Here is a 13,979-nt window from a genome sequence, read left to right as displayed (position 1 = left end):
TATGCACTGTTTAGTTTGGTACAATTACAATAAAACTGAACTGCTGAACTGCACATTTTCACTGGAGTTCAATGAGCCAAATTTACTGCCTTTATTTCATTTGAGTCTCATGACTCCATCTCTACCTGGTCACTTTGCACCTGAACTCCTGAGCAGAAGGTTTTCCTTTGACTAACTTTCACTTTAACTTCTCTTACGCCCACATTTCTTAGAAATGCCACCTGGGTGCGGCTAATTACCAAACACCATAGTTTCAACTTTTCATCAACATTTCACGTGTCGAGATTGATCTGGCTATTACCTAATTCTATTCTATTAAGTAATAAAATATAAAAATGTCCAGTCAAAGTGTAGTCTTTGCTGCCTTCTCATGTTTAAAAAAGGAAAGTATAGCAATAAGAGCAGTGAACTCGTTTTGTAGCACCAACACCATGGTGCAAGTCTATGGTGGGATTAAAGAAACCAATAAAACCGTGTCCTAACCTTTAAGTCTTTTATTGTTTATGAACATAATGTAAATGTCAGCAATCGGGAAGTTTCAACTTCCCATAGCAACTTCATTTGACCTTTTTGCTTTGGACGTTTTGTGACATCTTAGATGAAATGGAAACCAACTGAATGTCCCAGGTTTGGACCAATGGTGAGCCACTTTTACTGCTTTCCCCAAAAATATTTTCTTCATCTACCTTTTTAACTATACCTCCTTCACTTCTGTTACTTTTAGAGGGAAAGAAAAGACAGTGGTCTCTGATGTTAAATGTGTGATGTAAGGTCAGAGGGAATAGACCCACAATCTGGTGAATGATGAACATAAATGATCTATAAACCTTTAAACTATGAAACTTTATTGCTTTTTTGGGATCCAAATAGTGTTGCCAATGGCATTGAGAGGGGTTTTACCTTTTAGAGTAATAAAATAAAAATCCTGAAGTGTTTTCAATATTGGAACTTTAGCGTAGTTTTCTTAAAGCCTACTGAGAACTATTGCTATTTTTGTTAACGTCAGAATTAAAATTAGTTTGAATTAGTTTAACATGCACCAGATAAACTGGTGCATGTTAATAAATTCTAAATATTGTAAAAAAAAAAAGAAAAAAATTATTTAAGTCTTTTCATTAAAACAATAATCTCAGATTAATTAAAAACATTAATCTATATGAATTAATTCTGCATTTATTTAGTTAATTTAGATGATTATGGGTTATAGCTAATAAATCCCTATTTTTCTTCTGAAAATATAAAAATTACTCAAGTCCCAAATATAGTCGATTTTGAACACAGAAATCTTACGGCCTACAGAGTCATGGAGAAGACTGCTGACTTGATCGTTGTCCATCAGAGGGTCACCAAAGGTCAGAGGGAAAGACGCTGGTTCGTCCTCAGAGGGTAACAAAGAGGGGAAGCCATAAATGGAGTGTTGCCCAGTGGACCGAAGTCACACGTTTCAGATTATAATGGTAAAGTTTTTTAAAATCTATTTTCTACACCAGGGTCAGACCAGAGGACGAGTGGACAAGTGGATCCACGTTGCTTGAAGTCCAGCAGTGATGTCAGGAGAAATGAAGACTTTGGACCGGGGAAAAAATTAGCTTTATGGTGACGCTGATTTTATCTCCCAACTAGACTCGGCAACGGTTCACCAAACACTCGGGTTGATTGACCAGCAAACTGGCCTGAACTGGTTAGAGTCTGTGGGGTTTCATGAACAGGAAGAGGAGAAAAAAATGGGTTGCTGACCTAAGGGCCACATTGCTGGAGGAGCCCCAGCTATGTGCTAAATGCATATACAGATCACCACATCGTATTACTTTCTTTTTTAGCAAAAAATATTTTCATATATGTTAAAAATATCTATTGTTCTATTGTATTACTTTCATATTCCTAGAAACTGGGTTTATGTTTTGTGGTTTTGCCGGCTTTGATCCTTAACAAAAATTTTTTTTAAATGTCTTCACAATATGAGTTGCATTAAACTAATTGAATTAATTAAGTCTTAAAAATCCAATTAATTAAAACTCAAATACGTACATTTTGCTCTTTTACAGTATTTTCCATCAAATATTTACGTTTTGAGCTGTTAAAACTTGAAACATAAACGCCTTTACTAAGCGTGAGCAATATGACAAAAACCAAAGCGAAAAAAAAAACAACAACAAAAAAGAACTGCTTTGGTTTCCTGAAGCTTTGTACAGTAGGTGACGTCATGCACCATATTTCCCCAAAATCATCTCGTTGCGTCTCTTGACAGAAAGAGAAACACACTCAGCGGCAGCGTGGAGCCACAGAAGGAGGTAACGACACCTTATTAACTCTCTATCTAATCGTTCTTCTGTAGCCTGACGGGCAGAAAGCTCTGCTAGAGTTTCCCTTCTGAGATTCAAGCTGATATGTACAGTGAGAAGTCGGGAAGTGTCCATTTCTTAGAGTAGCTCTGTGTGTGTAAACCCAGTGGAGCCCAGATAACTCTTTGTGTCTCTTAACTGTGGTTGAAGACTTGAGTTTCTGAAACCTCGAGGGCATCGTGTGGAGAACCGACACAGACACCAGAAAGGCAGTTTCTTAAAATCCGCTTGTGCCCCCTTGGAGGTGATTTACAAGAAGTCAGCTTGTGTATGAAGGAAGCTAAAAAGGGGAAGTCTATAAAAGCCAGGAAATCACCCGCAGCAAACTCAAGTCAGTTTATTTGTGGTCCAGCGACTGAGGCTAAAACTCATGTCTGGCTAACCAGGTATTCGCTTTCTTACGGAAAGGTAAAAGAGCCTAATATCGACGAGGATTCCTCGCATCTGCTTTTTCCAGTCGTGCGTAATCTGATGCCTCTCTCTCTGTGTGTGTTGCCAGGTTTGCACCGACTATGAAGCTCTCTCCTGCTCTTCCTGTACTGTGGTTCAGTTTTCTCCTGCTGCTGCGGGTCTCACAGAGTGGTAGGTGCCAACTTACTCGCAATTAAAACAAAAATAATTGTGTTTTAGTGATAGGGCGATGGTTCCTTTTCGTGTTGGACAAACATTCCTGGAAATTCTGATGAATTCAGTATGGCGCAAAAAAAAAAAAAAAAAAAGAGAATCACAAATATTACCAAATATTTCTGGTTTAGAGACCAAAAATTGAAGTAAGACATGCACTTCATTCTAGTGCATTAAAACAAAACCTTATAAAATTATAAAACTTAAGAGCTTTTACGTCAATAATTTCTTAATATTAATTTGAAAAAAGAAGATCATTTCCATTTTTAACAAGACATTTCTTAAAAGTGACAACCAGCCAGTGGAGCTGGAACCTTTCCATCAATCTTGAGGAATTATTGACTTAAAACAAGCTCCCATATCTTGCTGAAAAGTTGCTTGTAAGTTAGTCTTGTCCCATTTCAAGTGTACGAAGGTATTTACAGAAAAAACTAGAATTGACACGATGATGAGCTGCGTGAACCTGACGGCGAATGCTCTCCAAGTTCTAACGCTGGATTTATGTCATTTCTTTCTACCAGAGCGCAGGGAAGACGATCCAGACGTCGATAACCCCTCTGTTGTATGAGCGCCAAAATCTTTTTTCACCTTCAATGTCGTCATGTCATAGCTGTCAACATACGACATTTTAGTTTCTAATGACGTTTCAGTTTCTCCTAAACCTCCTCCTCTTCCATTCGCCTGCAGAACGTGGCCAAGACGGACAGATGCCATGAGGTCGACGAGGAGTCGGAGGAGGTGTCCGTCGTTTGTTCGGTGTCCCGAACCGACAAGCTCAACTGCTCCTGGTCGTTCGACGCTCTGGAGACGGGCGCCCAGCTGTCCGTTTCTGTCAGGTAATCCCCGTCACCGTGACCCGCTCCAAACACAAAACACAAAGACTCCCCCATACTTAGCAAAACGCGACTGCGAGGGCGTTCCTGTTCGTTTCATTGCAGTCTTTTGGAGAACAAGAGCTTGGTCGACTCTCGGAACCAAAGCTCGGCAAACGGCGTCGGCTTCATATCCTGGACAATCGACGGCGGCCAGAAAAAGCAAGTAGTCGTCGATTTTGAAGTGATCCTGCGTGGCGCCAGGACGTGTTACACCGCCACGTTCATAGAGGAGCAACTGGGTAAGCTTCAACTTCACACACTGTTCTGGCTGAGTACACCGTAACATTTTGTCTTTGACGACAAAAACGGCACCATGACGATCAGGAACCTCAGGCAGGCAGGTCAGGAGTAGGACTTTGAGAGAAAGCGATACATTTGAATATTTAACCGTTTGGGCCTTGAATGGCCCGTCTCCATGGAAAACGGAAAAATTGATGCGGACGGTCCTGGATGATGACCTTCCAGCAGGACGACCTTGAGCCTTGTGGCCAGAGCAACGTTGGAATAGATCCGAGCATATTCACGCCTTAGATTGGCCCAGTCAAAGTCCAGACCTAAAGCCAGTTGATAGTCTGATACAAGACTTGGAAATAACCATTGGCACATTCTGTAGGTTCCAAACTGAGTTTGAGCAAATTTTAGAATAAATAATAATAATAAAATAATCAGTTTCTAAATGCGTGAAGCGAGCGGAGGAAAAAAAATTGTCAGATTTGTTTTGGGACAGGAAGAGGACAGGGGCCACTGACCCAATTTTCTCAAAATTCTGACTTTAATCTCTGAATTCTTAGAAGAGAAAAAAAATCAGATTTTATTTCACTCAGTGGCTCCATTCCTCCTCCATACATACTCGAAAAGACTTTCTAAACTCTTTATCCTTCACGTTCCACTTCATAGTTAAACACTACTGTGTTTGTTTTCTGAAACATATAAAAAAAACACATTAAGAAAAGCAGTCATAGGACCAATTACAGGAGAATTTAAAACCCAAAATGAAAATTTTAAGATGCAGCACTAAGATGCATCTTTAGTGTCGCTAATGACTCCACATCTGCTCAAGTTTTACTCCTCACCAGACGGTCGAGTCCCACAGCTAAAAATAGCCCCTCGTCATTCTTTCAGCTGAAAACATGAGTCGTCTTTCACAGGAAATGATCAGGTGAAAGTGTTGACACTGCAACCTGAACAAACTTGACAGTGTTGGAGTGCAGCAGGCACTTTAACACCAACTCAGGGCGTAATGTCAGAGGTCAGAACTAATTTGGGCTTCGGGAACAGAAAAGCTTTCGTCTTGTGATGCCCTGCTGACAGAGCAACACTTTCTTGTTAAAAGCTCCAGATTTTGAAGAAGTAGGACAACTCTTCCCATGTATGCTTATGTATGCAAAGAGTTTCTCCCAGAAAGTTATTTCTGGTTGGTTCTGCTTTGTGTTGACGTAGTTTTATTTCTTTTTTCAGTAAGATCAAAACTTAAGTTACTTGGAATATGAAAGCATCCGAGAGCTCTAATGATACATTTCTGTCTGCTCTGATTAAATTTAGGTCAAAATTACAGAGCAACTGCACAGGGATGCACTGAGATGATAAAAGAGATGTTAAATATGAAATAAAAAAAATATTCCTTGCACTCTTTTTGGCAATAGATTCTCTGATACTGTTCCCAGCTGCAGTCCCATAAACACAAAAAACTGCTCTTTTTCAGAAATAAAAAAAAGTAAATAAAATCACAACTAACTGATGAGACCACTTCAAGATTTTAGACTCTTTCTAAAGTTAAAGTGGTGCAATTTTATCACCAAGCAGATCACAGTGACAGCATTTAGTCACATTTAAAAAATATATTGATATGTATTGCTGTGTCTATGGAACTAAAGGTGTAAAAACAGAAAAAACACCAACTTTTTTTCCCCATTGTCATGGAGAGTTGTTTCTGCGTTAAGTCAAAACACACAACAGTAAATATATTCAACAATTACCCCCTTCATGAGAAAGGAGAATATTAGGTCAACTGGAAAAAAGATTTCAAGACCAATTATCTTTTTTTCCCCACTGGCCCTAATGTTCTTCCATAGATCGACATGAACAGCCTGTTAGGGCTATTGTAAATAAATAAACAAAAGAGGAGCAAATTTCAGCCCCAAAAATATCAGTAACCATCTAAAGACAAAAAAAAAAACAAAGTCATAAAAATTTGCGTTTCAAAAGACAAACAGTTGCCTTTGGGCTGGACACTGACCTGTGGCTGTTTGGGTTTGGCCGCAGATATCCTGGATCCTCCGGCAAACGTCAGTGCATCGCTCCGGGATGGGAACCTTCACATAAACTGGGACGTGCCAAGCAGTAATTTTTTTAAACATTGTTTTGATTACCAGCTGGACATCGGCGACCAGGTATGTCTGTCTCAGTGTGTGTGTGTGTGTATGTGTGTGTGTGGCTGCACAGTGGTATGAAAGAGTGTTTGCCTCCTTCCTAATTTAATATATTTTCGCATGTTTGTCACTCTTGGGTCTCTCAGTGTTGATTCTTTCTTTGTGTTTTTATTGCTTTCACTGTTTTTGTTGTTGTTTTTTTTTTCACTATTTTTGTTGTGAAGCACTGCGTGACTGCTGTCTGAAAAAGGTGCTAGATAAATAAAATGCACTTTCTTCCTGACTCACTGCTCTCTCGGGGTAGTTTTGATTGGCTGGACTCTCCTGGGAAGCTTCGCCACCGTGCCATGTTTACTTACTTTATTTTTTCTTCTCATTTGTTCCTGACTTTCTTTCTTCCTCAGCATCATGTCCAGATGTTGAGTCAGATTTTGCACTTTTTTTGGACTTTCATTTGGGTTTCTGCTGTTTCTAAAATCAGCTCATGTACTTTAGAAACCAAGCCGGGTTTTGGCAACAAGTTCATATTTTTTGGTGTGTGGAAAACGAGCCATTTGAAAAACCTCTGTAACATAACCTCGCAATTCAGCAATTACTGCACGTCACCTGGCAACCCAAGTTAAGTTTCAGCATGTTTGGTCAGCTGGTTTTACCGCTGTATGTGTTGTACAACGGCTGCTGGAAAAGACAAGTGTTTCATTATTGATTTCCCGTCCAGAAACCACTTGCTGCGTTCCTGTTGGTTGTGCAGGAGGCTCCAGTTCTGCTTTTCAAACGCTACAATGCAACTTTCACAGTTGTATAATTGCGCATCCATTTTCACATATGAGGGCAAATGTTGAGTAGGTGGGCGGGGCCAGCAGCTTCTTTGATTTAAAGGATTTAAAGTGACAGAGACCCTAAAACAATTCAATCTTAAAGGATCTCAAATTAGGGAGAACTGTGAAACAAAAATCTTATCAAAGAATGATTTTGTGCAAACAAAATGTAAAGAACAGCTTTTTTTTGTAGCACATTGATCTATCCTCAACTGTTTAAGGGAGTCCAATAGGTCACTTTTTATAATTTAAGGCCTGCATTCTTTGTTTATTTGTGTTGTCTTTCACTGTTTAAATTGGTCTGATGTTGTGCAACAAACATGGAAGAACATAGGAAGTCAGAAAAGGGGGGCAAACACTTTTTCACACCGCTGTAAATTGCACACCAGCCACAGTATAACAACCTGAATCAACCAACTGAAATGAAAAATAATCTTTTCAAAACAGGAAAAGCCGAGAACCTTTTCAGATGGGCTGCAATACATAGAGCCCAATGCCGCCGCTCCCACCTACAGGGTGAGGATGAGGGCGAAGATATCGATCGACTGCTTCGGATGCACCCAGTGGAGCGAGTGGAGCCCCACAGTCAGTGAGTGCGGTTTCATTTTCTCAGAATGAACGATCTGACCGTCGACTGGTTCCTGTTTTCCTGACTTCCAGCTGAAGTGCAGCGACGTCGTCAGTGAAATAACTCATCTCCTTGTGCTCACGTATGCACGCGTGTGTGTGTGTGTGTGTGTGTGTGTGTGTGTGTGTGTGTGTGTGTGTGTGTGTGTGTGTGTGTGTGTGTGTGTGTGTATACGCAGTTGTGGAGCAGCCAACATATCGACTCGATCCTCTCATAATCGCCCTGATTTCGCTCGGAATACCCATGATCCTCCTGGCCGTGCTGTTGATGCTGCGCCATCAGAGGTAGACCGATGACCCGTTGTAGCCGTTTCCATCTCCTTGTTGCTCAACTGCTTCCGTCTCTGACACATGATTTCTCATAATTGAGGCAAAAAAAAGAAAAAAGAAACACCCACACAGAGGCAACTTTTAAGTTTGCAGAACCTGTGAAGTTTCTTTCAAAGAAGAGTAAGAAGGATGAGTATAGTGTCTCTTCAAGTGAGAAAGCCTTCACCACACTTGTGTTTTTTTCTCATGAAACGCTTGAGATGTTCAGGAGTCGCCAATAGTTAAAGGTAGAATGAGTTCAATAAGTAATAAAGAAAGCCTTGGCGTTTTCTTCTTTTCTTCAACATAACCCCGCGTCAGCTTTCCATGTCATAACAAAGTTGGTATGAAGTGACTCTGAAATATGGATTTAAGATCTTCCTAAAGCGCGCCTTGTGTCTCTCAGGCTGGTCAAGGTTCTGTTTCCTCCGATTCCTCATCCCCCGGCCAAGTACAAACATTTCCTGGAAAAGACCGATCCGATCAACGTAAGCACACGCTCACGCTGCACACACACACATTCGCTCACACTTTACAGAGCGCAGGGCATCGTGGGTAAATATGACCAAATCACAAGCGCCAGCTGGAGAAATGGTTTGTGGTCGTTAGACAAAAGGAAAGAGATTCTCCAAACGCTAAGATGTGACGCCACTCTGTTTTCGTTAGCATTTTGCAAATGAGAAAGTTTGTCTTCTGCTGTTTTGATAGAAGCATAAAATCACACAGATGAACAAAGGAATGCAGATGACATGCATTTTTGTACCACAATAATCTTAACATGCTCAAAAAGGTGTAGGGAGAAATAAGGAACTTATGAATTCCAACCCCATAAACTCAAACAAAATTTACAGAAGGATCCTTGTGTTTAAATCAAATAAAAATAATAATAAACAGATTCATTAATTTTCCATTATTTCTGGGTTTACATATAGATCTATACCCACACACTCATACACATCAGCCTCAATTTACATATGCACATTGTGTGAACTCTCACCCATATTTCTATGTCTTGCGAAAATGACCTCCTTATATTTTCTTTTCCATTGTATTCGATTTTGACTTTAACTCCTTATTCAACTTGTTCCACAGTTTTACATGAATTGAAATGCGACAGTTCTTTCCTGTTGTGCTTATACTACGAATCCTTAAGCTTAAATCGAAGTTATATCTTTAGTTTTATATTTAAGCACAAAGGATATCATATCACATGTTTCTGAATTTAATTTGCAAACAGATTTGGGAACCATTTGTGATTTTCCTCCCAGCTCCCAACACGCAACCCACTTTGTATTTTTGGCAGTGGCGCCAGTGTAAGCATTCGTGTTTGTGTCCACTTGGTTGTGATGTTTTTCTTCTTCTTGGGTTTGCAGTTCTTCCATCCTGTTCCGACCACTAAGCCCGAGGAAGAAATCACTGAGGTGGAGGACGCAGTGCAACCGCCTGCAACAACCCATTAAAACGGTTCAGGGAGAAGGCGTGTATTTGCTGCCAGTACTTATATGGATGAGCCAGCACACGTATATAGAGGGCACATAATGCTGCAGACATATAACAGCCTGTGTAGAAATTGTATTTAAATGCATTCATAATCTTCCTCTGTAAAGCCTGGTCTAAAATCCATGTCAATAATTCATATTTTCTATTGCATCTGAAAAGCGATGTGCTAGATTGTGCATTTTGGAGCAAATATTTTTTATTTATAGTCAGAAATTGTGGAACGTCTTGCTACAGGTTTGGAATTAAAAACTTTTTAAGACCACCATGAATGAAATTTAAGACCTGCATCACCAGAGAAATGTACAAAAGGAGACTGAATATTTTATACAACAGCACCAAGCTTTTTTTTTTTTTGTCTTTTAGTAATGCTTGCAGCCTTGTCCGGGTTGGCAACAGAAGTGAGCCACTGTCAGATTTAATCCAGCAAACTGGCGATAATTTACACTTACCAGTGGTAGATGCAAAAGAGCTAGCTAACTAGCTCACTCTTTATTAGCAGCTAGTTAGCGGTAGCCTCGAGTCTCAGAATGCAATAAAGAAGTCAAACTTTTGCCAGACAGAAAAGTCTCGAGAAAAATAAACAACATAGAATGAGATAAAAAAATCATGCTTCATTTTAAGACCTGTGATTAACGCATCTAAGGCCAACCTACATTATTTAAAATCAATTCAAGACATTTTAAGGCTTTAGCTTAAAACACATGAATTCAAGGCTTTTTAAGGCTGTGCCACATGGGTGCTAAATGTTTGAAGAAACCGAACACGTAGTCAAGCCTGACTCTCTTTTAGTTGATTATTCCTGAAAGGATTAAAAAAGAAAACATTTTTAAAGTGACATGTTGGCCAGAGGTCAATTTTTGAAAAACTCCACAAGGAGAAATGATGTGAAATGAAACAATAACCTGAGTTAAAATGATCGGGCGCCGGTCGTCTGGGTTTCTCCGTTACATCAGAATGTTTTAATTTAAACCCTTGTCGACACACAGAGGCCACCGGCGTACAAGCCATTTGTAAAACATGGCGGAGGATGTTTTGTAGTTCAGTGGAGGTCTTGCGTCTTTGAATGGGGAGACAACAGAGAAGGCCTGCGAAGGCAAAATCAACTGGAATTAAATACTGACCTGGAAATGTACAAACTCTGTTACTCATCAGATATTATTTGCATGTGTTTAGAGTATTTTGTCGTTCGACTTTCGTACCTGCTGAGTCTGAAGAGACGGGCTGGTTTAAGATTTTTGCACATGTGTACTAAGCTGAGATTGTTCCAGTGTTTATTGCGATGTTCTGCAAAACTTGTACTCTTATTATGTTGAATAAAATTAAGTTCTTGAGTTTTCCGTTCGGTCTGGAACTCCAGTTATATCCTTTTATTTTTACACAATATGCAACTTTTAGACACAAACCAAAGTTATTAAGCGAGTTATGAACTCATTGCATCTCTGAATACTGCTGTTGGTTATATCTTACATCATATAGTGGTGGCAAAAGCAACAAAGAATCTAGTCTGGACCTAAGATGGAGTAAATGCACACGTATTCATAACATACTTTGATTAAATCCATAAATTTCAGTACTGAAAGAATTGCTTTATACCAGGCGAGTCTCTCTAACCTGAGAATGTGAATCAGTACTGAGATGATTCTGTGCCTTCAAATAATTGTAACAATGCTCCTTGAGAAGATTCATAACTTATAACTTATAAGTGTGAAACAGGAAGAGGTTTGAAAAAACAGTCTGTGTGCTTCACTCAAGAGAGATTCATTTGATGCATCAAAGAGTGATGTCATCACTGCTGATGTCATTGTTACCATTGAAGCTGAACATTCTAATGGTGCGTTCACATCAAACACGTTTTGAGCGTCAGGCAATTCTGGTTTATATTCGAAGTAAATGTGGAGCTTTGGATGGACGAGATGTGTCAAACGCTCCAACTGCATGCAATGCATCCATCCGATCCATCCGTCCAATCTGATCTGTCCGTCCAATTCATCCGATCCGTCCGTCCGAAGGTTCCGACCCGTCCGTCCAATCCGTCCGATCCGTCCGTCCATCCATCGCAGGGGTAGCAGCTTAAGAAAGGAGGCCCAGACCATTCCCAGCCACTTGTCCTCCACTGTGTCCTGGGTCGTCCCCGTGGTCTGAAACACCTCACCAGGGAGGCGACCAGGAGGCATCTTGACCAGATGCCCGAGCCTCTTCACCTGCCAATCAAGCGGCCAGGGAGAGCTGCAGATCACCTCCATCGGGATTGATTGATTTGAGAAATCAATCAGTTTCTCAAGTTGTTTGAATTCTAGTTTAACATCTAGACTCTGCAACATCGGAGAAGTTAAAGACGGACTTACAGTTCATCAGCAGCCACCAGTTTCAGCGCCTCTTCAGCAAATCTGTTCCCAGCCGTTGAACCACTGAGTTATGAGTTGGTTTGAACTAATGCTGTAACAGTTCAGCTCTCAAACTGAACTGCTACAACATTATGATTAGGCCTGTAACGACCACGACAACAAACGACGTGACGTGTCCCGCAACTTTTGCTGTACGCAGCTTTTTGAGCAGACTGTTGTCAAAGCCTTTAAAGGCCTTCTTCATTTGTTTCTGCAGAAGTTCGATCATCTTGGCGATGACGTGTTCGTCTTTCGTTTCCAGCAGGTTCTTTAGCTGCGAGCTGCTGAACGTCTTCTTCAGCTCGACGAGAACTTTGCTGCACATGGTTCTGCGCTTCTTGGACGTTGTAGCAAATTTCTTTGGCATTGTGAGACCTTCTGCCATCCTGTCTACAATCTTCTGGATGAGGGCAGTTTCCTCTTTGCCAAGCTGCTCCAAAGCTTTCAAAGCCCCGCAGTCGATGAGCAACCCGAGCTGCAGGTTTGCTGCAAACAGCTTCAGCTTGTTCCCTTCCAGGACCTTCTCCATCGGGTCAGGAACATCGGGACAGTTAAAAAAGATCCGTTTTACGTTCATCTCTCTAAAAGTCTGAACAACACAATTCTGGTGTGAAAACTCTTCGAATGTCTGTTTGTTTGTGAGGAGTCACTGAGGGAGACGGCGACTCAAAAGCTGTCAAAGCCTTTCAGTGATGTCATGTCAGTGACATCATAGGGCATGACGTCTCATCAAGTCTCCCGTTTTCAGCCGGGAGATTATTCGTAGTATTAATTCTTTTGAACACGAGTTATTATGTGTTTATTTGTTGTTGCTTTTGACCAATAAGATGCACAGAACTTCCGGTTGTGAGATGATAGAAAGTATCTTTATCTCAGGTTGGCGCTCTGCAGAGCCTTTTATCTTAAATAAGGTGTCATCTATTTCTCTCACTTGTTAGCCATGTTTAGTATATTGAATGTAGTGAGTCAATTACACACAACATGCTGGTGATGGTCCACATGCTACTGACACGCTAAAGCATGCTAAAATTAACATATTTGTAAAATTAGCATAAAATTAGTAACATGGTTCAACATGTTACTCACTTTTTTTTTTTTTGCTAAGCTTAGCATTGATGCTCATTTTTAGAACGCTGGGTCCAAAGTGACGGTCACACTTTGTCAGGACCTGGTTAAATTTCTTCAGGAATGTTCTAGTATGAAACTTTTTTTGTTTTGTTTTTTTGTTTTTTTTGAAAAACCAATGACATAAATTACCTCTAAAGCAATGGTGTCCAAAACTTTAACACAGACCTGGGGCTAAAATCAACAAGTTGAAAGTCATGTGGGGTCACATTTTTCTTTTTCTATGTTTTCAATTAAAAGCACAACATTTTATGATAAATTCTTCACCCAAAATTTGAACCATGTGGAGATATCTGGCATGTTTATGCTCCTGGAAAATAACTTATTAAAAGTTCCTAAATACTGTCACCAAGTGAAAAAACTTATTTTTTAATCACAATTACTTCAGTTGTGTTTGTTTTATAGGAATTATTCAGACTGTAAATGAGTCTGTTACTTCTTAGCCACAGACAAAATTCTTGAATGAATGGCGGCTTCTTTCTTCCAAGAATTTCAGCGGGTGATTATATTCTTAGATTTTTACACATATAAGTGATGTATGTGGATTCTGCTTTTGTTTGAACATATAAGACAGTCTTGAATCTTGCATTTGTTTCGTTCTTTTCTGTGTCTCTGTTCTTCAAACCTTCAGTCGGTGGTGGCAGATTCCCGCTGAGCCAGGTTCTGATTCTGTTGGCAGTTTCTTCCTGTAAAAGGGGAGTTTTTCTTGTTCGCCATCGCCATGTGCATGATCGGTATGAAGGATTGCAGCCAAGTCCACAACATAACATTTTAGCCAATTTGAATAAGAAACTGAACTATTTGATAACTAGGATCAATGCTAACATTGGTACTTGACTTGGAATCAGGCTGTATTTTTCGATTGAACTGTTTTTATTATTTTTGAAAAGGGCAATGAGATGACACCCGGTGAATTAGCGCTATATAAATTAAATTAATCACTTCAGCCATCCAGTTTTCAGACGCGTTAACGAAGCTACAAGAAATATTGTTGCAATTCTCAACA

The 13,979-nt window shown here is 40.0% G+C and overlaps 1 protein-coding gene across 1 annotated transcript; it reads left to right on the top strand.

Annotated features, from left to right (window-relative positions):
* Positions 1-2,211: 2,211 nt before the first annotated feature.
* Positions 2,212-10,801, top strand: LOC129362343 (interleukin-5 receptor subunit alpha-like). Its single transcript, XM_055033835.1, has 10 exons — positions 2,212-2,291; positions 2,842-2,924; positions 3,488-3,528; positions 3,654-3,802; positions 3,905-4,080; positions 6,104-6,231; positions 7,476-7,617; positions 7,835-7,940; positions 8,371-8,452; positions 9,338-10,801. The coding sequence occupies exons 2-10, from the start codon at positions 2,855-2,857 to the stop codon at positions 9,422-9,424; spliced, it is 981 nt and encodes a 326-aa protein (XP_054889810.1). The 5' UTR covers positions 2,212-2,291; positions 2,842-2,854; the 3' UTR covers positions 9,425-10,801.
* Positions 10,802-13,979: the final 3,178 nt, after the last annotated feature.

The sequence above is a fragment of the Poeciliopsis prolifica genome, unplaced genomic scaffold (genome assembly GCF_027474105.1).
Source record: "Poeciliopsis prolifica strain line A6 unplaced genomic scaffold, Auburn_PproV2 SCAFFOLD008, whole genome shotgun sequence".
NCBI lineage: Eukaryota > Metazoa > Chordata > Actinopteri > Cyprinodontiformes > Poeciliidae > Poeciliopsis > Poeciliopsis prolifica.
The sequence above is the reverse complement of the archived record's forward strand: the minus strand, read 5'-3'. Positions and strand labels throughout refer to the sequence as shown.

Coding starts and splice junctions, on each gene's coding strand:
- LOC129362343 (XM_055033835.1), top strand. CDS start 2,855: ATGAAGCTCTCTCCTGCTCTTCCTGTACTGTGGTTCAGTTTTCTCCTG. Junction 4,081..6,103: donor GTTCATAGAGGAGCAACTGG/GTAAGCTTCAAC, acceptor GTTTGGCCGCAG/ATATCCTGGATCCTCCGGCA. Junction 6,232..7,475: donor AGCTGGACATCGGCGACCAG/GTATGTCTGTCT, acceptor TTTTCAAAACAG/GAAAAGCCGAGAACCTTTTC.